Genomic DNA, 24,627 nt, shown 5'->3' on the forward strand with positions numbered 1-24,627 from the left:
CTTTATGAATGAGCATTTCCATCAGTTCATTTTCAATGTAGATTACTCTCAATGTACTGAAGCTTTTTAACCACTAGATGGTGCCTTATGAGCACCAATACACAGATGTGCTGTTTTTAACCCATTTAGGTACAATGATGAATTAAGAAACCTTTTTTTAACCTTTGTTTAAAATCTTTATAATATTGTTTAAAATCTTAATATCTTTATATAGAAATTAATTGTCTGAATGGCTTATAAAGGGGTGTGTGTGTGTGTGTGTGTGTGTGTGTGTGTGTGTGTGTGTGTGTGTGTGTGTGTGTGTGTGGAGTGCGTCCTCTTTTTTTTTTTTTTTTTATTTTTTAGGATGAAGTAAAGTTCAGCTGCAAAACCCAAAAAGGCCTGAAATATCTGTACATGCAAAAGGACCAAGGTAACGTTTATTTATTGAGAATCATCGCTTACATACATCATTCATCTTTCTTTTGCATCAGTCCGTTATGTACAGTCAAATATTCCTTCATCTTCAAATCGCTTGTAAAACCAGATCCATATGAAACTGTTTTACTTCATCCAAAAGTTTAAACAAACACACTTTAATAAACTTACCCGTTCCTCGACGCTGTAGTCCGGCGACAGTAAATACAGTAAAGCCTGGTTTTGACCTTTTTCCTGTCTTTTCAGTAAATACACAAAAGCGTTTGGCATATTGATCGTACTGCTATTCTGGCATGCGTTAGTGCACTAAGATGCGTGGGGAGGCGTGACAGGCGGTGGCCATCTGCTTGCGCTGCTTCTCTTCTTACAGGTTTTCTATGACTTTCATACATGATAATGTACAAATACACAACCAGCATGATAAAAGCCTTTCAGTATAAATTGTCTGGTTACTGACATGCCACAAGTCATGGGACTTCCCACATTCTATGGAAGCTAAAGATCTATTGGATGTATGTGTGTATGCCTGTGGGCACGTCTCATGCATTACTTGTGGACACTTGCTTGTCTGCCCAGGCAGTTTTAGTCTGATGCCATTGGTCAGGATCATTACAGTACACTGTGGGTGGTAATATTAGCCTACTTTGGTGTGGTGCAGTGGATAACACCACTGCCTGCCAGTGAGCTACCACATTGCGTGGGAGGCTGGGGTTCAATTCCAGGTCTGAGTGACTATGCTGTGCTACACCAATAATGGCTATGTTCACATTACCAGGCTGAAGTGACTTAAATCTGATTTTTTTTTTTTTTTTGCTCAAGGTAGCTCAGATCTGATTTTTTCATGGCTGTGTGAACGTGCCAAACCTTTTTTCAAATCAGATCTGAGTCACTTTCATATGTGGACCTAAATTGGATACGTATCCAATCCATGGACATATAACATGAATGTAAAAGATAAAATCAGAATGTACGTGCTTCTCTCTCGTACCCACACATCTCTTGGTGCAGCTGTAGCTGCAAAAACAGCAAAAGCAAACCAAAGCCTGGCCTTTTTTCACCTCCTCGACCTGAGCATGAACTTCAGAGCAGCTGTTTACTCTCCACTCCAGCAAAAGATGCTCCACATATGAGTCTACCATCAAGTTGGCCATCAAGATGGCCAAATCCGGATTTAAGCAATGTGGCGTGTCATGGGAACGTAGCCTAAGAGTCCTTGGGCAAGACTCCTAATGACAGCGTATGAAATCATACACCCTGCTATCCCATGACTTGTGGCATGTTACTCTGTAATGTAAAAAAAAAATGGCAAAAATTTTTCAAGCTCTTACTACCATTTCCACTGTTTGAACAATTATTTAGTTTTTTTATTTTAGGAGATTTCTTGACTCTCTGCATCTTTCAGATATTCCCAGATGTTCCCAATTATTTGCACTGTCCTTCCTGTCTCCCTGCCTGCCTGTCTCTCTGCCCGCCTGCCACCTGTCTCCATAAAACAATATTAATAGAAAGTAAAAACAATGAGAACCTCTGCTCAGCTATAATGTAAATGCAGCGCTGGGTTGGGGCCGTGCAGTCAGAGATCAGCAGAACAGTAGGATGAGTCTCCACACTGGATGGAGCTGAAGCACTTTGTTGAAGCGAGGCGAGTGTGTTCTTTAAACAACAAGCAGGCAGGTGTGTGTGTGTTTGTGCATATGTGTGTGTGTGGTACGTGTCTCTGCAGGCGGTCTTTGTTGAGCTGCTATGTACAGCAGGGAAGAAGAGTGGCACACATTGAGAGAAGTCACAAGCTGCTGGCAGGTGTCCCCGTCCTGCCTTTGCAGACGGCTCTGGATGGCAGTGGACGATGGCTGGTGTGGTGTGTGTGTTAAGTGTGTGTGTGTGTGATCTGTAATGATGTCTGTATAATGATGGATTGATCCAGCAGGGGGCAGTTGTGTGGTTCCAGTCCTTAGCAAGAGTCCAGGGCCAGGCAGATCTGTTCAAACACCTCGTCAGGGGGCTGTTCCGCATCAATCTGTGCACACACACACACACACACACACACGTTAAGAATGTCTGAATTCTGACACTTAGAATTAGGGCATGAAGGATGGCCTCACAGCATGGCTTCTTTTTGCTGGTTTGATGGAGAAAGTGTCTCATCGCTATGCTGAGTAGACAAGATTACAGGCAGTGGGTGGGAAACGTGTAGCGAGTGCCTCATCACAAAAGAACACATTTAAATACAGAGTTGTTTTTTCTTTTAAATAAATGTGAGTTTTAGTCCTCAGGAACGAAAACAACCCCTATAACTGGGGCTTAGGTCTGTTTATTTTATTATATTCATATTAAATTATCATTTAATAATGTGACCCAGTATCTAGAATCAATCTTTAATTTATCTATATGCACTTTGTAGTAAACTGCACCAGCAAGTTGGAATTTACTACAGGAACCTTAAAACTCAGCTCACTGGTGTCATTAAATCATTTTAAACTTTTAGTTTCTAACCACTTTCAGACAGCATGTAAAATAATAATAGAGTACTTCAGTTTCTGATTTTGCTATTTATAGGTATATGTTTTAGTAAAATGAAAATTTTTTAGTAAAATGAACAGTTTTATTCTATAAACTACAAACAACATTTCTTCCAAATTTCAAATAAAAATATCGCAATTTAGAGTGTTTAATTGCAGAAAATGAGAAATGGCTGAAATAACAAAAAAAGAGGCAAAGCTTTTAGATCTTAAATAATGCAAAGAAAACAAGTTAATATTAATAAAGAGTTCAGAAATCAATATTTGGTGGAATAAACCTGGTTTTTAATCACAGTTTTTTTCATGCATCTTGGCATCATGTTCTCCTCCACCAGTCTTACACACTGCTTTTGGATAACTTTATGCTGCTTTACTCCTGGTGCAAAAAATTCAAGCACTTCAGTTTGGTTTGATGGTTTGTGATCATCCATCTTCCTCTTGATTACATATATAGTGGTATAATCTAAAATATTTTAGCTAGGCTATTTTTAGTCCTCTATTTCTTTATTTTGGTTAAAGTTCAGACACTGATTTAATATGAATAATGAAAGAGGCTCAGCATTAGGTCGATATTTTTATCCTAGCATATCTGCATACATTTTAAATTGTTTAAAATGTACAAAGTTCTGATTGTGTATATATATATTGTGAATTATTTCTTACAGATTTTCTAGTTACCCAGCAGTTGCTACAGACTGATTGATGTATTTGTAAACAGAGCATGGGCAGGTGAGTGCTGGGCTTTAGTACACAGAACCCACCTTGTGCAGGACGCCTTTGTGTTCATAGTGATGGATGACGGGTGTGATGGTGCTGCAGAAGCTGTCGACTCTGCGGTGGGCGTCTCTGTCCCGTGCCTCTCTCGAGCGCAGGCTGGAGCAGGTCCTCTGCTGAAGACGTCGGCTCATAGTGTCTGAACAGCACTCCAATAGCAGAACCACGCATGGCTTTCCCATCTGAACACACACACACACTCTCAGTCATGTGTGATCCAACAACAACCTTCTGAGGACATGCTGATGATGTTAACAGGTGCAGAGGACATGCAGGTGCTGCAAGTGGCAAAGCTGTGCGGGTCACACTGCCAGTCTACTCTAACATCTGTTAATGTTGGCTGAACAGCTGTTAAAACATGCAGCTGATTCATCTAATTTGACCCATGAACATGCAGGATAAATGACCAATAGAAATGCTCCAAAATAACTTGGAATAAAATCATTTTACACCGATATTCCTTGAAGGTTAAGACGTTTTTTCATTCTCCTGTACAGTTTTCTAAGGAGTGTATAGCTAACAGAAGTCTTCACTTAGTAGCATCATACTGAGATATGAAAGAAACTAGGGATGCATTGTATATAGTTTTGTCAATTTGAAATTGGAAAAAAAGCACCTTTTAATAAACATGTTACAATAAACAAAGACTTTTTCATTTTAAATCATACTGCAGTATTTCCTTTAGGAGGACTGGGTGTAGTGTTGCGTATCAGAGCACATTATATACAATGCTGGCAGGGAGGAAGCTTATTTTTAAGATGCTCTGGCACAGGATAGTAAAATCTAACTTCATTATCATTTGTTTATACTACCATTCTCTCTTTTCTCAACTTACTCAATAACTTCATCCTGTATACTTAAGATCAAATCAAATTAGGTATAGAGAAAAGTGCATTTTCTATTTAATATACTTTGTATTTCCATCAAATGTATTTTTAAGCAGTATGCTTTAAATATCTTGTGCTGATAGGAAACATATATAGTGGCATTAAATACTAAACTTTAATGTAGTTTTTTTTCAGTGTCATTAAGGTGTACGCAATATGTGCATTAATACGCAAAGTAGCACATTTACAACATTTCTAATACAATATACTTCAAGTATACATTTTTAAAATATACTTAAATGAACTTTTCTTTTACAAATGAAAGTCCTCTGCAGTATTTGGTTTGTTGACCTTTTATTGGAAATTGGAAGCAGGGACAGCAATAATTTTGCAGCCGCAGGTTAACATTGCATTCAAACACTGTTTTGTTGGTATGTCTGCTGAAATATTAAAAACACTCGGTATTAGAAATATAGTTATTTTAAATTGCTTATTCTTTAAAAATCAAGAAAAATACAATTAGGCTACTTACTTGTACTGGCGAAAAAGGAGATACAATAAATGAAAACCTACAAAACCTTTGTCGTCAGCCAATAATTTTCAATTCAGTGAATCCCTAGAACAAGGGTGTCTAATCTGATCTGCAAAGGGCCAGAGTGACTGCAGGTTTTCTTTCCAACCAAGCAGAAGCAAATGTCATCAGTTGTTTGAAGACTGACTGATTGATTAAACCAGTGGAATCTGGCGTGCAGCTGAAAGCAGGGACAGCTATGTCACCTTTTATTTCAGGCATCAGTTGGCTGTACATAACCAGGGTTTTTATTTTGCTCCAGAGGCCAACGTTTAGACAATTTTGTTTCTGGGAACCACAAGATTTATAGGGATTTTTTTTACATCCATCATCTTCAACTCTTAGGGTGCTTATACACTGCACGCAGTAGGCATGGCACAGTACGCTGCCCCCATTGGATTCAATTGTATCTCCAACGGTAGAGTGGTGCAGAAAGCGGTGCATTCCCACGCCCATAACCACAACCCCCCGCGGTCAAAGTTCATTATGATTCAACTTTGACCTCGTGGCAAGCGGTACCGCAGCAGAAAACACATGGCGTAAACTCACACAACTAGGGAAAAAATGTAGACCAACCAAAAAAAAAAAAAAAACGGATCAGCAACTAATATTAACAATTAGTGAACATCCGCAGCTGTTCATCTCACTCATAGAGAGATAACAGGAGGAAGAACAGGACCAGAGCTTTATTCTGATGTTGAGAGAAAGATACAGGTCTACAGAGGCAGTAGCGACTCAAAACTACAAAACACTGGTCGCAGAGGTGATGAGTCTTTGAAATCTTCGCCTGTTATCAGCAGGCAATGTTTGGCGTCAGCATCAGCACAATGCAACCACAACTGGCCAGTGTCCAGCAGAGCGATGGGTAGAGCGGAGAGCAGAGTGGTATACTGCGCTCAGTGTTTAAACAATTTTTCTAGCCTGGGTTATGAAAGGTCTGGAGCTTCCTGGTATTATTTGGAAGAAGACAAAAATAACCCCTACATAGGGGCTAACATGCATGACTAGATGTACTTTGGCACTGAGCCCACAACAACCCGATATGCCACTAGATATTTGGTTTAAAAGCTAAGGAGCCATTCTCTCTCTCTCAATTCCATGAAACAAAAAGTAGAAGCTCCAACGCTCGATATGACTGGACCACTGTGTTTCTGATGTGATACAGCAGACCTGCTGTGACATGCCTTGAAAAGGAAAGGTGGCCTTGACAGTGATGGTATTTTTCTCTCTCTGACGAACACAAACACACACTGACCTTGGCCTCGTACTCCTCTGCCTGCCTCAGGTCCCGTGGGAATCCGCTGACCAGGAAGCCTTTTCCATGCCGCACTGTAGACTCCATAGACTCGCACAGGAGATCCAACAGTGTATCCTACACACACACATACAGAGAAAAAATATTTAAACACATTTCATCATTTGATCTCTTTATTTACACAATACTGTGAGATGGGATAGCAGTGTTACCTTAGGACATGGCTTGTATAGGCTGTGTGGTGTTATCTTGTGAGTGAGGTTGAAAACTGGCCAGCATGCTCATTGTAAGTCACTGGAAGCTATTGGAGTTAAAGTGAGGTCTAATAGTGGGTGTAGATCCCTTAATAATTTTTTAAGATTGCTGAGACTTATCTATACACATATTGTGTTCTGCTATGGGGTTAAACTTGCTAGAACAGTTTGACCTGACTATGTTGGCAGTTCTTTCACTTGTAAATGATTTAGCAGACAGTGGAATAGCTGATTTCTATTTGTTTTAAGATCTTTTTAAAGTGTTTTCCTGACTCCTTTGCCTCTGAGAGCTTTTTGGATCTAACCATGGTGATCCCACTCATAAAAAAGCCTAACTATATTGCCAATGATTCTATTTATGAAGGCAATAAAAGGGAAAATATCCAAATAACCAAGGGGTGAATGCTGTTTATAGGCCATCTATATTACCTCAATCTCCTTATATTGTTAAAATGAAGATCAAATGTCTGTATAGTTAAATAGATTAAAGGTTTTCATGGGATGTCCTCAACATGACCTACACTGCTGATTAAAGGGAGAAATACACACATACACACACACACCAATAAACATTTTATTACACACAGTTTAGGTCAACTGGAAAAAAATTTGACTTATGTATGAATATGTATGCACACACACACGTGTTAGCATGTGTGAACTGGTGTTCATGCATTTAATCATGACACAGACTTGTTATGCATATATAGTGCAAACACACACACACACACACACACACACACACAAAGGCTGTGAAGTCAGACACCAAGCATGCAAGAAAGTAGTTCACAGCAAATGTTAATGATGCTCACGTTGCTAGGCAACTCCACTGTAACATAAATCATCTGATTACCTCAAAATCTCACTGAGCTCACACCAAACGCTCAGAGCAAAGAAAGTCTCTGACCAGAGGGTTCAGCTCTAATCCCTCAGACAACAGCCTGACGGCATGCAATTCCAACCTCTGAGACGCAGGCACGTCCCCGATTTACCTTCTGTTCAACAATACAAATGTTTACCTTAGCGCTCCTGTGTGGTCTATAGGGTGTAAAGAGCTGGAAATAGACTCTTTATACTGATAAATCCCTAAATGGTTCAAAGTTGCATATATTTAAAAAATGTTTAATGTGTGAATAATCTCAATTAGAGCAGTCTGGTATAGTTTTAATGACTCCAAAACCTACACCACATAAAAATATTCAATTCGAAGGTTATAAATATGTCTACTTTACAATAGGTAACAAAAGGTTTTAGGACACCTTCTTATTCATTGTTTCTTTTGAAATCAATTAATCAACCTTTTTATTTTCACTCAATAATACATTAAAGGTTACCCTGAGGGTTACAAACAAACAAACAATATAAGATTAAATTAAGAAGAAATCAAATAATTCAAAATAAAAGAATAAGTGGACTGGTTAAAATGTAAAGCAATACATGTAAAGATGTGTAGATAAATAATTAAATAAGTAGCAAAAAAAATAACCCAAGATTATAAAGAAAGTAAATTATGGAAATAATAAAGGTAAAACAGAAGACACGACACTATAGAATAAAAAAGTAAAGGGCAAAAAATATGAAATATATAAATCAAGTTTCCTAAAAAGAGATTATCCTTTGTTTGTTCAAGTAACTGTCTCTATTGTCCAATGAAGGCGTCCACTATATTTTAAAGCATTGTTATGAGAATAAGGGCTTTATTGAAGACAAAGTTCTTCTGCTGCACAGGTCAATGCTGGGGTCTTTTTAACTCTTTAATTCACATCTTGTATTATTTTTTATAGAGACAAATATTCCAATATTACAACTCTTTTGAACGTCATTATTAGCCAATGTGAGAAAGGCCTTTAATTTCTTAGAAGTTCCCTTTTGCCCTTTCTGTTGCCGTGATTTTGGTTATAAGACCAATTCTTGGGCAAATGATCTGCTAATCCTAAAGATTCACATACTTTTCATGTAATACACATGAACATGTTTATCTCATTTGTTTGATTTGGTTCTTCTTATCTACTTTAAGGAATTGTGAGAAAATCTGATGAAGTTTTAAGTCAAATACTGCAGAAATATAGACAGTTTTAAAAAGGTTCACCAACTTTTAGGCACTGCTGTAGACCCCCGGAGCACCGTGGACATTTGCAGACATTGGCCCTATTATTGAGGTGTTTATGGGTCTGCCCTGGTATTGCCGTGGCCATCTGTGACTGGGAGTCCCAGAGAGCCTGACTGACCTTGCTATCTCTGAGTGAGCAGGATGGCTCTCCCTCTCCTCCTATCACTCAGCATAAAGCCAGCCAGTGTGAGCGTCTGTTAGCTACTAGAATTGGCAGTTAGCATTTGCCTCAGATCGTTGCAGTTTGAGAAAAAGCATTAGAGTTTAATCTGACTTGGAGGACCTACATGCTAGCCTTCAGCCTTCGAGCAATGGAGGTATTGTGTGATAAGAGAGAGATTCTAGCTAGTGGCTGGGAGTTGGAAAACCCCCCAATCCCTTCTCTCTAAAAAAAAAATAAATGAGCACTGTAGATTTACTATTGAATTTTGTGCTTTTGTGCACTGGTTCGTTTTGGGATGTTTTTTAAGGAGCTTAAAGCTGACTTTTTCTTTTCTGAAATTTAAATCAGCTTAGTGCAGTTTTTAAAGCAGTTGAAGTTTGGCGTCTAATCAGATATATCTATCTATTCTGTTTTTTTTTTGTGATTTGTGTTTTTTTTGGCTTTGTGTGCACAGCTTCTGGAACTTCACAGTCTATTAAAAAACACACACACAGCCGGCAGGCACTTGCCTTATATAAGCGGTAAATCCGGTGAAGAACGAACAATTGTTCTCTCTTTTCTAATGATGTTTAATTGGTGTCCTAACCTCAGGAAGCTGTTCTCCCCTCTCGAGGACGTCTCTGAAGAAGCGTCCCCTCTCACTGTGGGACTGCAGCTCACTGCACAGGATGTCTCCGGGACACAGGCGCTTTAATCCGTACTGCTCCTCGATCTTCTCACACTGCAGGGCCTTCCCTGAGCCGGGACCACCTACCATACACACAAACACACCACCCTTATCATTAACGGGTACCAGCTGGTACAATATAATGCAATATTAGGAATTATAAAGGCATGTTTTGTTCAGAACTGCAAATGTTTTTTTTTAGTATTTTACGTGGTACCTGGATAAACTAGTGCATCTTAAAAAAATAGAATATCAGTTTAAAATGTAAGATGTATTACACACAGAGTGATCTATTTTAAGCTTTTATTTCTTTTATTGTTGATAAAATCAGTGCATCAGAAAATTAGAATATTATATATAAGACCGATTGGTACTTTTGTCAGTGTGGGCAGTGTGCCAAGTCCTGCTGGAAAATGAAATCTGCATCTACATAAAAGTTGTCAGCAGAGGGAAAACCAATACAAACAAAAAAAGACAACCATGTAAACTCTTGAGTGCTCTAAAGAGCAGAACTGATATGCTATCACGGACCCCATTACCTGCACCTCTACATTATCTAAATAAACCTTGCTGATCCAGGTATCCACTTATTCCCCACTTCCCATGATTAGCATTCCCAACACGAGTAGATCTGGCGTTATCTCGTCATACAGCCCATAGCAGGAACCAAAGAGTAAAGGCATCTCCCCAGCCAACAGATACAGTCCATTAGTTGATTACTTGCATGGGAAGCCTTACGTTTGGAGTGTTTTTTTTTTTTTCTTTAAAAATCTGATAAAAGCCTAATGGGTCCATGCTGCTGCCAATTCTGACCCTACCATCTGTGTGCCTCTGCAGAAATCAAGATTTATTACACCAGGCTATTTTTCTATAGTCTTCAGCTGTCCAGCTATTGTGTTCCTGAGCCCACTGCAGCCACTTCAGCTTTCGGCTCTTGGCTGACAGAATAGGAACCTGAAGTGTTTTTTTTGCTGTTGTATCCTACTTTAATTGTATCTGGTTCTCTGAGCTACTGTACCCTTTTTGTCAACTCTAACTAGCTGGATTTGATCCAGGTACAAATATTTATCTGTAACTCTCCTTTAAAACTAAAAATGTCTGCATCCTATGACCTCTAATGAAGAACTAGATGATGACCAACACAACTGTACAGCATATGTTATCTACAAGGTGTAGCAGCTATAGGCAGGAGTGTTTAATAGAAAGTATTGTGTTTTTCCAGTAGCACTGCCATATATGATCCACTGCGGTACTGAGATTGACCCACAACCCAAATATTACATGCTCTGTGGTAGACCTGGCCATTACAGAACAGGTTGAAATACATTCAAATGTCTATTCAAGTCTATATTGAACAACTTCAACAACAAATGTTGTAAGATAAGTCTTGTAGCTCCGAGGTAAAACTAAACCTAAACTTCAGACACCTTCAGATATCTTGGTGAAAATTAGATTCAGCAGTAAATTTATCCTTTAACATTTTACACAATTGAATTCATTATTCCATGTGGTGATGCTATAATCAAAACCTGGGTGAAGAATATTGGTTGTTAAATTCTGTGAAACTGAAACTGGTATTTTCTTATTAAGGAGTAATTTATCCTCTTCAGTAACACAGGCGCTGTTAAGTATTGTGATAATCTCGAAATGTGAGATGCCCTGTGATTCCAACCCCTACTAAAAACCATTTAGAACAAGATTATTTATGTATTTTTAACAGTGTTTATTTAACAGAAATGTGCTGTGTGGGTTAATCATAGGACACCATTGTTAGTGGGTCCTGTAATGCTACATTTATTTAAGCTGTAATTAAAGAAACAGTATTAGTTACCTCAAGCTGAAGAAATTATTTGTTTGCATCAGAAAGCATGAAACTACATGTGACTCACATCTCCTGAAGGTAACCTCAAAACAAGCTGAAACCTGTGAGTGTGTTGCTCAACCTATCTGGGACCAAACATGAGAATTTTTAGATGTGGTTGGAGTCAGGCAGTCAGGTTATATAAGTAAAAGCTGCTGATCTTATCTGTAATTACAAGCTTGTGATGAAAACACTGACATTTATTTTTCTTTCCTTTGATTAACAGATGCAGCTTAATAATGAGAATTCTTCTTAACGAAGAGAAACAGTTTTTAGAAATTGCAAAAAACATATTTAAAAACATTTCATTAGTGATTATAATGAGTAGCTGCTGTATTTAAATTTAGATCCGTTTTATTTTGCTTCCAAACTTTTGCTTTGCTTAAAAAAAATCTATCTCTGAAGCGTCTGTCCAGGCATCATATCTGAAGCTTCAAATTCAAAACTCTTTCATGGAAATGACAGTAGTAAAGAACTGAAAGCTTGGCAGGGAAATCACTGCAGATGGAGGGCTAAAATCTAAGGAGGGGCTTAATTCTACAATAGTTATGCATTGATTACTTAATTAAGATGCATTGCATGGTGCCTAAATGCATGTTCATACTTTCCATACCGACATGCGTACCAACCAGTACAAAGATTTATGTTTCCAATGTACAGCTCTGGAAAAAATAAGAGAGCACTTCAGTTTCTGAATCAGTTTCTCAGATTTTGCTATTTATAGGTTTATGTTTGAGTAAAATGAACATTGTTGTTTTATTCTATAAACAGCTTTCAGAAATCAATATTTCGTGGAATAACCCTGCTTTTTAATCACAGTTTTCAGGCATCTTAGCATGTTCTCTTCCACCAGTTTTACACACTACTTTTGGATCATCCAGCTTCCTCTTGATTATATTCCAGAGGTTTTCAATTTGGTAAAATCAAAGAAACTCATCATTTTTAAATGCTCTCTTATTTTTTTCAAGAGGTTTATGTAAAAGTTTAAGCACCTTTGTTCAAGTAACATTTTTGTGTGTTTCTGCTGACTTAAAGCAAAAAAACTAAAGAATATATTTTTTTAAATTATAAAAAAAATATAGTATAGACTTAAATATAGTATTTCTCTGCACTTTTTTCTAATTGTCTCCCCAATTTATCTGAGCCAATTAACCCAATTTATTTCAGTAAATTTAAATAAAAATACGTCCTCAAACAAATATGTAATAAGTATGGAGTTTTAAGTTTTAGAATCTGTATCTCCTCTTGTTTAAGTGAACTACGATTTAGAAAAAAATTAAAATTAAATGCTTTTGATACTGCCAGTGTAAACCACAGTCAATTTAGCCATAGTGAAAAATAAAATCCAATTTTCTGTTTCTCATTCTGTCCAGAAAGAACCCAATAAGTCCAACCACCATCTTTTTCCCAAGGGAGCTTGGCAGGCGGACAGTGATGGCCAGTACTACCCATATCACTCTGACAGGTACCTTCATGCTGAAGGAGAGATGATTTATCTACTCACCGAGGCTCTACCCTTTGAATTATAGCAATAACTCTCACCACAGCATGTCCCTGTCCTTTACCACGGTTAGATTCAGCTATTATGTAGCCAACTGTGTGACACCATGGACTCTTCCTCAGCGAACGGCTACTATGCTAAAGCCGGACCTCCTCCTTCGTTAACCTTTATCACTGAGCCAATTAGCGGACGACGGGTGGTGCTGGCCGGCAGCGAGCTGAAAAGCAGACTAATTGATTTCCCTCTCTTTACCCTTTCTATCCTCTGAGATGTGGAGTGCGGCTTTTTACGTTCTGCTTAATTGACCGGTAAGAAAAGAAAACTTACAATGTGGGGATTTAAAAATAGATCACAGCCCATTTAGAGTTTTTTTCAGGTACCTCGCTGCACCTTCAGACAGGGTATAATTAAAAACGCTGTGGGAGCTCACTGTCTCGTATGGAGAGTCGCATTCATCAGGATAAATAGCATCTCCTAGGATGTGTCTAAAAGTGAGGAAGTAATAACCAGGCAGTGAGGTGGTTTTAATGGCATGAGCACTGAACATACCAATCACAAAGATGACCTTTGGTTTCTTCTTCTCCACGGAAAAACCTGGAAGCAGAGATATATAACACATCAACACCAAACAGCACAAACTGGCACGTCGTGTTAGGTGTGCCAATTAATATGCAGAGGTGTAAACTAGTTCTCGCTACTGGAGCTCTGAGCTTTAATGTTCATTATCTCCTGTTTAATACCGCTGGGACGACACAGAGTGCGATGCTGATCTGGCCCAGACAACATTAAATATCTTTAAATATCTTTTACTTGCAGGGCAGAGAATGAACTGAATACCTTACTTCCCCTCTGATCAATGAACAGTTCAGAGGAACGACTGCACTGTCATTATTAGGATCAGAAATAGAACTGCTTATCCGTGCTTTCACCCTGCCTGAACCAGTTTATTTTAGGATTCAGTTTTCAGGCAATGCTAATGTCTGTTATAGTGCGACAAGTGACTACACTGTGTCTGACTTCAGCTGATGCACATACATCTGCCTTAAATAGTCTGGTTTTAAATTTACTTATACACATGTATAAAATACAGGAGTAACTAGACATTAAGTTAAATGGTAGGTGAGCTTCTACAAAGCATTTATAATGGACAAAAAAGTGATAACAGATTTTTTTTTCTAATTTTTTACATTTTCTCCCAATTGTTCCACCAATTCAGCAGCTACACAGCTGTATATCTACCATCACTGGTGATACCACAACACAAAGAGGGTGAAGACTAGCACATGCCTCCACCGATACATGTGAAGTCAGTCACTGCCTCTTTTTGAACTGCTTTGAACTGCTTTTGAAAGCGCAGCAACTCGGTTCTGATACATCAGCTCACAGATGCAGCTAGAAGTGATAAGGGGAAAAAGCACCATATATTCACCCACAGAGAGCAAGGCCAATTGTGTTCTCTCAGGGCTCTGGCAGATGATGGCAAGCTGCATAATCAGGATTCGAACCAGCAATCTCCTGATCATAGTGGCAGCACTTTATACCGCTAAACCACAACTATCTTAATAACCAAAAAATTCTACTGACTAAGCATAGGAGACAAAAAGGGGACATGCATGTACTAGATGGGTTGGCCACTACAGTATTGTATTTATTAGTCCTGCTTTTTAAAATATTTTACAATGCAATGAATGCATTTCAAGGTTTTCCACAGTTCTGAAACTAAGCTGGGTGAGGGAATACATACAGATATTAAAATTACAGCCTTTGTTTACTAAACTCTGTATCAATAAGGTTTGAACTTCACATTAAACCTTTTCATGTGTTTCAATCCAAGAAAAGCTGAACTCACTTTCTTCACTCTGCTCTGTGAATCCCACTTCTTCAGCTGCCTGTTCAGGTGAGAAAAGGCAGAAATAAGTTCAGTTCAGTTAAAATGAATTTCAGTCTCACTTGGGTAAACACACACACCTGCAGCAACAACTGACCCATGCGAGTCACTGAGCTCTATACAGTACAACACAATGAACCATATACATCCTGATCTGCTGCGCTGAATGGTCTTCTGTATCTCTAAATCACTTCTGCTCTGCTGGAAAAATATTTGTGATAACTAATGTGAAAGTGGTGCTTTTACTGTTTAGTTTTTCCAAAAGATGAATGTAGGTACACACTATATTAGATGAGAAGTGTCAAAATATTTATGTAATATTTACATAAAGTGATTGCATGAGTGTATAATTAAGGAATAAATTGTATGTACACATGAGACATACATTATAGTAATAATTAGGGCAAAATTATTTATTTCATTGTGTTTAATGAAATCTCCTGTGGAGACCCCTCATTTATTGCCCATCATTTAAGCTCTATTAACTACATAATGATCCCCAGTGCTTGATCCCAGCAATTATAATTGCAATGTAATTTGAAGAAAACTGCTGTATTCTTTCAGCAGCAGTTACTTTTAGACAAACGTTACACATAAGCTGGATGTCTTTGTTGCTAATAATGCTTATTTATACATATTGACCTTTTCTTGCACACTGTTACAAATCCACTGAAAAATAATTCAGAATAGGGGTGGGTAATATGGACCTAAAATAATATCATGATATTTCATAATATTGCGACAACAATAGTCTTGGCGATATGACAAAACATTGAAAACATTGAAAAAATACTAGTGAACAAAAAAAATTAATTATACTATTACAATACATATATATATACACAATATGATATTGCACACCCCTAACTGAGATATTAAAAAATACAAGAATTTTCATTAGATTGTAACAGGAGTCAATGATCCAGAATGTCATGATACTAATAATGCACACACTCAGGTAAAATAAATGATACTGAACATATATGATCTTTCTATAGTAAATATATATTGGGAAATGAGAACAGTGTGATTTTTTTCTTTTGCTGAAAACCGCAAAAAAGTAGAACCATGATGTGATAATTAGGGGTGAGTGATATGGCACCATATTTCAGGGTATAATATCGTTCATGATATTAAAAATTGATGTTGATGATTTAATTCTGTACGTTGCGATAAGGCACACACATAAATTTCACATTTCACAAATGTAAAAAATTCACCACAAATCAAGTCATTTAAGTGCATATTTAAATTTCACTAATGGAGATCAAATTGAATAAACACACAAATATATATATATATATATATATATATATATTTTTATTGATTAAAACGTAATTTCTCAGATCATTTTAATGAAATGCACATGAAAACTGTTCATATTAAAATGACACCCCTCTGTTTCACAAGACTGCTCCAGACCTCTGAGGGTTAATGAGGGCCAAAGATGGAGAGGCTTGAGAGGAACAATCTTAAGCTGATTTGCAGCCTTTGCTCCAGCTGTCCAAAAGGTGCACGATAATGCATGTGCAGATTATGATTACATGGGGGATGTTGTGAAAGTAAGTGACCTGTGGGCTGCTGTGTGTGAGGCAGAGGTGGGAGTGTGAGGAGGTGTGTGTGATGGGAGAGTTGCGCTGTGTGTGTGTGTGTGTGTGCGTGTGCACGCTGGGGAGGCTGGGTGTCACTGATGAGCCAAATTGTAATGTGGGTGGGCCAGACGGTCCGATGACTCACTGCTGGAGAGAACAGGAGAGCGAGGGGAACACACACATTCCCACACACGTAACTGCACACACACACACTTCTAGGTTTATGTTTGAGTGAAATGAACATTGTTGTTTTATTCTATACACTACGGACAACATTTCTCCCAAATTACAAATAAAATGAGAAATGGCTGAAAAAAAAAACAAAAAAGATGCAGATATAATAATCCAAAGAAAACAAGTGCATAAAGTTTTAAGAAATCAGAAATCAATATTTGGTGGAATAACCCTGTTTTTTAATCACAGTTTTTATGCATCTTGGCATCATGTTCTCCTCCACCAGTCTTACACACTGCTTTTGGATAACTTTATGCTGCTTTACTCCTGGTGCAAATTTTCAAGCAGTTCAGTTTGGTTTGATGGCTTATGATCATCCATCTTTCTCTTGATTACATTCCAGTGGTTTTCAATTTGGTAAAATCAAGGAAAAACATCATTTTAAGTGGTCTCTTATTTTTTTCCAGAGCTGTATAATATTTATACTCATGAATCCCTTGTATGCCTCATTGCATTGTGTAGAGATATGACCTCTTATGTTATATTTATTTAGGACTGATTAAGATCATTATTCCCAAAATAAGCACTTACACAATGCTTGCACAAAGATCAGAGAAGAAAATAAGATTGAATGCCTTAAAATTGGACGACTTCACTTGCTGAGATTTAGTTTTTGCAGTGTACAATTCTGCTTTACCCTCTCAGTTTTTTTTGCTGCATTACTTGCTGCTGGTCATTAACCACGGCTACAAATTGTGCAGTATCATTGAATATGACTGGATGCCTGTTAGTGTGAACACAGGATTGGCAATGTGTATCTACCAGAAACTTAAAGTTTTTGTATTAATAGTTTTCATTAGAGATATTTTGTGTAAAAAAAAATGCTTGATTTATCCGCTACAAACTTTATCATTTTTAGCATGCATCTTGCATGCAGTGCCTTTCTGTTTGTGTAGGCTGTGTGAACACTCTAATCGAGGGATGCCAAAAATCCTGAGACAAAATGATGCCAAAAGACATTGCACTAAGAGGGAGAAAATGCTTTACAAATATAATATTAAAAGGAAAATAAGAGTATGTCATACAGTATATAGTTAAAGTATATAAACCCAATAGGTGAAGGGGTGGATTATGGGTAACTTTCTTTTGGGCACTTGACAGGGACGCTAATACAACTATGTATCGCAAGCACCACACAGAAGTCGCATGTATGTCTGACGTGCTGTTACAGATGAACGGAGCCCAGTAAACTCACTCAATCAGTTCACTGTGACTCACATAAGAGACCTGTAAATTAAGTCTGATGAGTCACCTGTTTGAGGGTGTGAAAACAACGGGAGGTTTACAATTTCACTAATCACTACAATAAAGAGCTACGTCTCGCAGACCCGTCCCTATAATCAGCTCCACGAATAGGAAAGAAGGTGATGAATGAGGATTAACTGATTGAGTGGATACTGAACAGCTGGAGCTGAAGAACAAAAAATAAGGCTTTCATATCAACAAGAGATTTAAACAGCCCTTTTTGACCCCATTTCCTACTCTCTCTCTCTCCTTCTGTCTGTCTGTCTGTCTGTCTTGCTTCCCCTCTTCTTCTATACTCCCTCGCTGAATCACTGAATCAACTTCAGCCAGCCCCCAGCTCATTAGCTGTGGAGGGAAGAAGGTGAAAGGTTGGTCTGACACGGAGGAGAGGAGCAACACTTGTTCTTGAGGAGCTGCGGGCGCTACAGGAAGTGCTGAAGTACAGCTTCTGAGGGATCACTTTACAGTGGGCTTGTGTAGTCCTATCCAGTAGTGGATCATTCTTAGCTATTGGTGACAGAAACCTTGTTCATACACTGTACAAACATCCTCTCTATGCAGGTTAAATAAAAGTAAATATAATATAATATAGTATAAAAAATAAAGTATATTTCTTTATGTTTTCAAGCTGAATGGCTGTAAGCAGGGTTTATCTGCAAAAATGATTGAATGATGAAGTAAATTTAAGAATTTATTGACAGATAATTTAAAACAAAAAAATTTTCAGCAAGTAAGCAAGTAATAGCCTTTCAGTTTTTTTCCTTTGGTATATTATTAGATGCACGATTACACCCCCAGGGCACCTGTGATTTTGTTCTAATTAGGTTACTAATGCTCTTGTTGGCTTACAGTTTAGACGTACAAAGAATACACTATAAATAATGCTATTAATACTAGACGAAATTTGCATAAGCTTCACCCTCACTCTTAGTCGGTCGTTCCTCTAGTAGTTCAGCCAGTATGGCAGCATTTCATGCATGTGCTTTGGCTTCATGCACAGTCAGCAGCACAGTTAGTAAACTGCGAATGCTTGTAATTACACTGACATGACAAAAGTCATGGGATAGCAGGACGTGCATTAATCAAAAGTTGTTTCTTTAGGGGATGGTTTGGGAACATCTACATCTAACTATGTTATCTTGTTGCTGAGACCGAACAGCTTGACTATTCCTTGATTCACAATGTCAATTTTATACAGGGAAGAGAAGGCTTTTCCACCCACAATGGCCAAAGCACTGGGTGGAAATAATCTTGACCGGTAGCTTCTGTCTATAGTTGTCCATATATGAACAACAGACAAACAACTCTGGAAGAAATCACACCCATTTTCAATGCACATTTATACACAAGTAATAAAACACTAGTCCCATATTCTATGACAAGTGGCATGTACTTGTGCATAATTAAGAAAAAAAAACGTATTTAATTGACTATGTTTGGAGAAATTTAAGAAAAGTATAATTTCTAGTTTTGTAGAGCTCCATGTAATAATGTAAATCAAGCTTTTAAAATTTAAATACGCATCATTGACCTCATTAATAAACTTGCCTTCCACATATAGGCATCCTGTCCTGAATGCCTGACACATTCCTTCAGCACACAACAATGAAAGAACTTGATAAAGCCCCTATAACTGCTTTCAAAGAAGCCTCATGCTGGGCTGAAGACTGGTTGGTTATCTGTGGAGGATAATGGAGGTTTTCTCGAGAGGACTGCTTCTCTGCTGACAAGTGCACTCGATCCAGTTCTCGGTGTGAGTGTGGGTGCTGAGGGTGGCACAGAGAAAAAAAGGAAAAAAAAAAAAAAAAAAAACAGTGGCCTGCCTGGGTGCTGCCCACCACCAGTTCACACCACTCTCGAGATATTCGCAACCTCCTCTTAGTGTTGTCGCCCACCACGAACAAACACCGAAATGCTTCCGTCAATAGAATGAATAAACAAGGCTTGTTTGGGAAGGCAGAGTCGTGTTTCTGAAAGCAGGACGTGAGCAGAATGGAAGATTTCGGTGTCAGAGTGTACAGACAGCGTTAAAGTGATAATTTGCATGCTGGTCTTATGTAACGTGACCTAATATGTAAGAATAAAAAACAAGCACCCATCAGAATGCTTGAGAAAAATATGAGAGTGAGAGAAAATAAAGAGGGAGAGAGGAAGAGAGGGAGAAAATTAGACAGGCAGAGACTGTCAGACCGAACAGGAGGTACCAAGAAAAATAGCTTCGGTGGGAACAAAAGGTCATCTGATTAACACTTTTTATTTTTTTACAGCTGTGTGAGAGCTTTCATAACCATGATTATACCTAGTCCTGGGCATCAATGAATATTATCTGTGGGTATCTGATGTCTATGAATCATACATCTTCAAGATATTAAACACAGATTATTTTTCAGGGTTGATATGCAAAAAAAAAATGCTATTTATCAACAACACAGTCAACCAATACCTTCATGCTGCTGACGTTGTTATCTTGAACCTCTGTATTTCAGTGCTTGACAAAGTTTGACCTTGTTTGCCCCAAAGTAATCCTTTGGTGATGTAAGGTTTGGATGGAGCTGCTCGGCCATGGAAACCATTCCATGAAGCTCTCTACGCGCACTATTCTTGAGCTAATCTGAAGCTACATGAAGTTTGGAGGTCTGTAGTGATTGACTCCATCATATGTGCATCTGCGGTCTACCACATCTTGGGTTTATACTGTCTGCATTTAAAAATAAAGTTAAAGCAAATGTAAGACAGACTTCATTAAGACATCTTAATGTTAGGTTGGGATGGGCTGAACTTAGCGCACACACAATATGCACTTTACTAAAATAATACAATATTAATATATTTCACTGAAGGCAACAGGAGACCAGTTTCTCAGCACACAGTTTATGACAGGGACAAATAAAACAGCAATAACATAAGGAGAGTCCTGAACAAATGGAAGATTATTGCTGCATTAGATAAAATGTCATGCAAAAGGAATGTCCATCTGCTAACGCAAGGCCACCTTTCACTGGCTGACTTCCATTAAAGACACACACTAACACTAGCTGACTCATCCCGCTTTCCAAACGGCAATTTAGCGAGCCTCGTTCCGAGCCAATTTAAGATTTCATTTTAACATGTTTCAATTGCTTTGCGATTAATTAAGGAGAAGGGATGACCCAAGTACTCTGCCGAACGTTAATGTACCGTTATAATAACGCCTGCAAAAGATGCCTAGAGCCGTCCTATTTCAGCAGATAAAAAAGGGCTCACATTAATGTGGAGCAGGGAGGTAATGAGAAAGGATAACAGTCCAAAAACAACTCCTTACAGATGAAACACACAGAAAGTGTAACAGATATCAGCTAGCATACCTGCTCTTCGAATTTACAGGGAACATCTGCCACACTAGTGTTGTCTCCTAGCAGACTCAGATCCAGCTCACTGGGACCTGGAAAAGAAACAAGACAAAATCACCCAGAGCATCAGTGTTTCTTCAACAACACACCAGTAGATACCTTTGGAGAAAACAATGGGGAAAGATGCAATCAGTCCACACCAACAACTGGAAAACTGGATAGTTCTGTTAGTTGCCATATTTAGTATCACATAGGTGTTATCACACAGTCCTGTTGAAAAAGAAGTCTATTTCTAAACATTAATGCAAATCCATGTTGAGATATATCAAATTCATACAGCTGTAGACAAATAGTCAACTGTAGACAGATAGATGAGACATTTGGCAATTGCAAAGAATGCAAGTGTAAATTAAAGAACTTGGTTAATACCATGAACTTGTCTGTTCACCTAAAACAGCGGCACAATGTTGTTAAGTTTGCTAAAGTTAGCACTAAATCCGTCATTTTAGCGCAGCCAAAGAAGACTGCACATTAATCATAGAAATTAAACAAACAATGACAAGGAAGCTTAAACAGCAGTATGTGGATGTGTGGCAATTCCTACACTTTGGCATCTGTCTAAGACCGCAAATTCAAAAAGCTGTCTTTTTAAAGTAAGAACTAGAGAGCTAAGCAACTTTCCAGTCCTTTTTCTAAAAGGCTTCACAGTGTATGGACCAGAAAGTACAGAGCTTTTTGTCTATATTTAGTTTTGTATTTGATACTACACTGCCTGGCCAAAATGGGTTCATGCTGGTCAGGTCTGGGTTCAGCAACATTATGTGCTGACTACCTGAATATACTGAATATAGACCAGTATTTTCCTACCTGATGGCACGGGCATATTCCAAGATGACAATAAGATAATCATAAGATTGATTCAAACATAGTTATTAAATCCAGGATAACTGTTTCTATTTCTAACTTTTTCTAACCATTTTTATATATGGAATATGTTCCCGTTTCCAAAAAGTCAAAGATGCTACAGGTCTTTTTTGTGATGCATTCTGTACTGTGGATCCAATTCGGATGATCAAAACCTCCAGAGAGCTAGCCCAATCTGAAATTGTAAAGTACAGAGAGACTGCCTATTTGAACCAAGGTGGCAAGGTGTTACAGTTGTGAAATCCCCTCAGTCTGAGTTTCCTCTCCTGGCAGATCTTGCCGAGACATACATCTGCATTGCAGGTACTTGCATACCCTCTGAGCATGTTTTAGCACTGGAGGTGACACTTTCAGTTTTAAGCACAGTCTACAGAACATGTTGATCAGCAGAGAGGACAAATGAAACACTTGATTTGTTTTAGAGATTACACTCTATAGTTACTCTTGATTAGCTCTTCTTCTTCTCTCTTATTGCATTATGGCTATACAAGATATTTAGACTACTGTATCAACACTCAATGGAAACCTTTGTTAAAATGTTGTTTAAAACCACCTAGTCATGCAAACTGCTTCTACAAACATTAATGAAAGAATGCATCTCTCAGGAGCTCAGTGAACTCCAGCATAGTTTTATGGAATGAAAAGTTTTCATATGTTGGACTGGTCACTTTGGTTTTGTTTTTGCTTTCTTTTCGTTTGTGGTTCACTGCTATTTTACTGGACATGCTTTCTTTCAGATATACTCGAGTTTACTTGAGTTGTTTAAAGCCTTGTTTAAAGCCTATGGTGTTGACATGGCACAAAGAAAGCACATCTTATTTTTTTCTTCAATAAGTGACACTTTGACAATAAAAACTCTACATTTTATATATATTTTTTGTGATCAATGTAGTCGACTTCAGCGACTGTTGTCGACCTTCAGACCTTGATCTGACAGGTTCTGCCGGTGCACTGGTTGTGTAACGACCAATTAGTTGGACACCGGGGAGCCATTTGAGCACATTTTTGAACCCCTGCCTTGTTTTCTGATTGCTCCTCCTGTGACTGCTAGGTAAAACGACCGCCATGCTTCAAGAAGGACGTCTGATCTCACAGTGGTGGTTCTTAGCACTGCTATTGCCGTGATACAATATCTCTACTGTGAGTCATTTGGTGTAGTCCGCTACTCCAAGCTGGGCATGGACAAGCAAAACCCTCTGTACTCTGTAAGTCTTTGTTGTGAAGGAGAACACATGTATTACTCTGCTTTAAAATTGCATCCTGGTAATTCTCGCAGCTCTATTGTGCACTGTAAAAGAATTGGTTATGATTTGTACAAGTAAATTGCGAGAGGAAACCCTGGGGCAATCTTAGATGGCTTTGATCCTTGCTTTATGGCCACAGTTTGTAAGAGAGTATAAACATCACGAGGGCTTCCTGTCTGTGAAAGATTCACTCCTCTATAGAGTATAATAAAAAACTTTCATATATATGCCATCTCTAATCAATATATGCAATCCACCAAGTTCTGGAGCTTTGGGTTGGATGTGAGCGAATAGGATGCTTCTGTTTATTGCTGCATTCAATCTACTGCGGCTCGGCAGATTAATCTCCCTGTCAGGTCAGAAAACCTTCAGGCCTGCTGGAGATTCAGAGTGCCATAAATATGTAGTACAGTGATTATACAGCTCATATTCCATCAAAACAGCCTCATTTGGAAAAAAAAAGATTCCAAAAAAGATTATACTCAGTGTTTATGGACTCGGTGGATCTGAGTATTCCACGGGGTGAAAAATATGTAAATTATCTGCTGTATTTTGGTAACAGGGTGCAAAGAATCTACATCACTGTGAAGTGCTAATAAAAGTGCCTCTATAGCATTTACTGTCCATACAAAATATGCACACAGATCCACATTTTGCTAAAATATTCAGTTTCCTGCTTTAAGACATCTCATATCCTAATCATTATGACCACACAAATAGAAAGCATTTTCCAGGAAATCTCAAAAACAATCCATCAATATATAATTTTAGTTATGAGATATACTGAGCCTAAGCATGAGGTCTTTCTTGAATCTTCAATATAAAGCTCACAGAACAACCCTCAGAAGGTCTGCTGAATGAACCACACTGACCAGGCCAGAGCTGCAAATAACGTGTCTCAATGATTCTGACAGGCTTCGAGGCGAACGCGGGAACACACGGGCACTCGTATCTGGAGACTGACCTCTGCTGAGAGGTAACTCACTCACAAAGCCAGAAAACCTTAATGTTTAATGTCTGTCGATATTTGACCTGCTGGGAATGTCAAGGTGAGGTCTGGAGGATTATGGACATTGTCTGGTGCCACGTCTGCACTGCCTTTTATCAGGAGGTGAAAACAGATAGAAAAAGATTTTCACTGGTTGCTGTTTTGCCATTTTTATTGCTTTACAATTTTCTTCAAACAGATACAGTGATAAAGCCTACAGCCATACACATGCACATTAGCCCAGTGCTAATGCTATATTAATGC

The 24,627-nt window shown here is 38.2% G+C and overlaps 1 protein-coding gene across 1 annotated transcript in view; it reads right to left on the bottom strand.

Annotated features, from left to right (window-relative positions):
* Nucleotides 1-393: 393 nt before the first annotated feature.
* Nucleotides 394-24,627, bottom strand: part of ak5 (adenylate kinase 5) — a 65,056-nt gene continuing 40,822 nt past the window's right edge. The window contains exons 9-15 of the mRNA XM_022677833.2: nt 21,223-21,299; nt 14,769-14,808; nt 13,469-13,513; nt 9,477-9,640; nt 6,364-6,480; nt 3,698-3,892; nt 394-2,434 (exon numbers count right to left, since the gene is read on the bottom strand). Coding sequence (XP_022533554.2) covers nt 2,369-2,434; nt 3,698-3,892; nt 6,364-6,480; nt 9,477-9,640; nt 13,469-13,513; nt 14,769-14,808; nt 21,223-21,299 — 704 coding nt within the window. The 3' untranslated portion in view covers nt 394-2,368. The remainder of the gene's footprint in view (nt 2,435-3,697; nt 3,893-6,363; nt 6,481-9,476; nt 9,641-13,468; nt 13,514-14,768; nt 14,809-21,222; nt 21,300-24,627) is intronic.

Source organism: Astyanax mexicanus, chromosome 8 (assembly GCF_023375975.1).
Source record: "Astyanax mexicanus isolate ESR-SI-001 chromosome 8, AstMex3_surface, whole genome shotgun sequence".
Lineage (NCBI taxonomy): Eukaryota > Metazoa > Chordata > Actinopteri > Characiformes > Acestrorhamphidae > Astyanax > Astyanax mexicanus.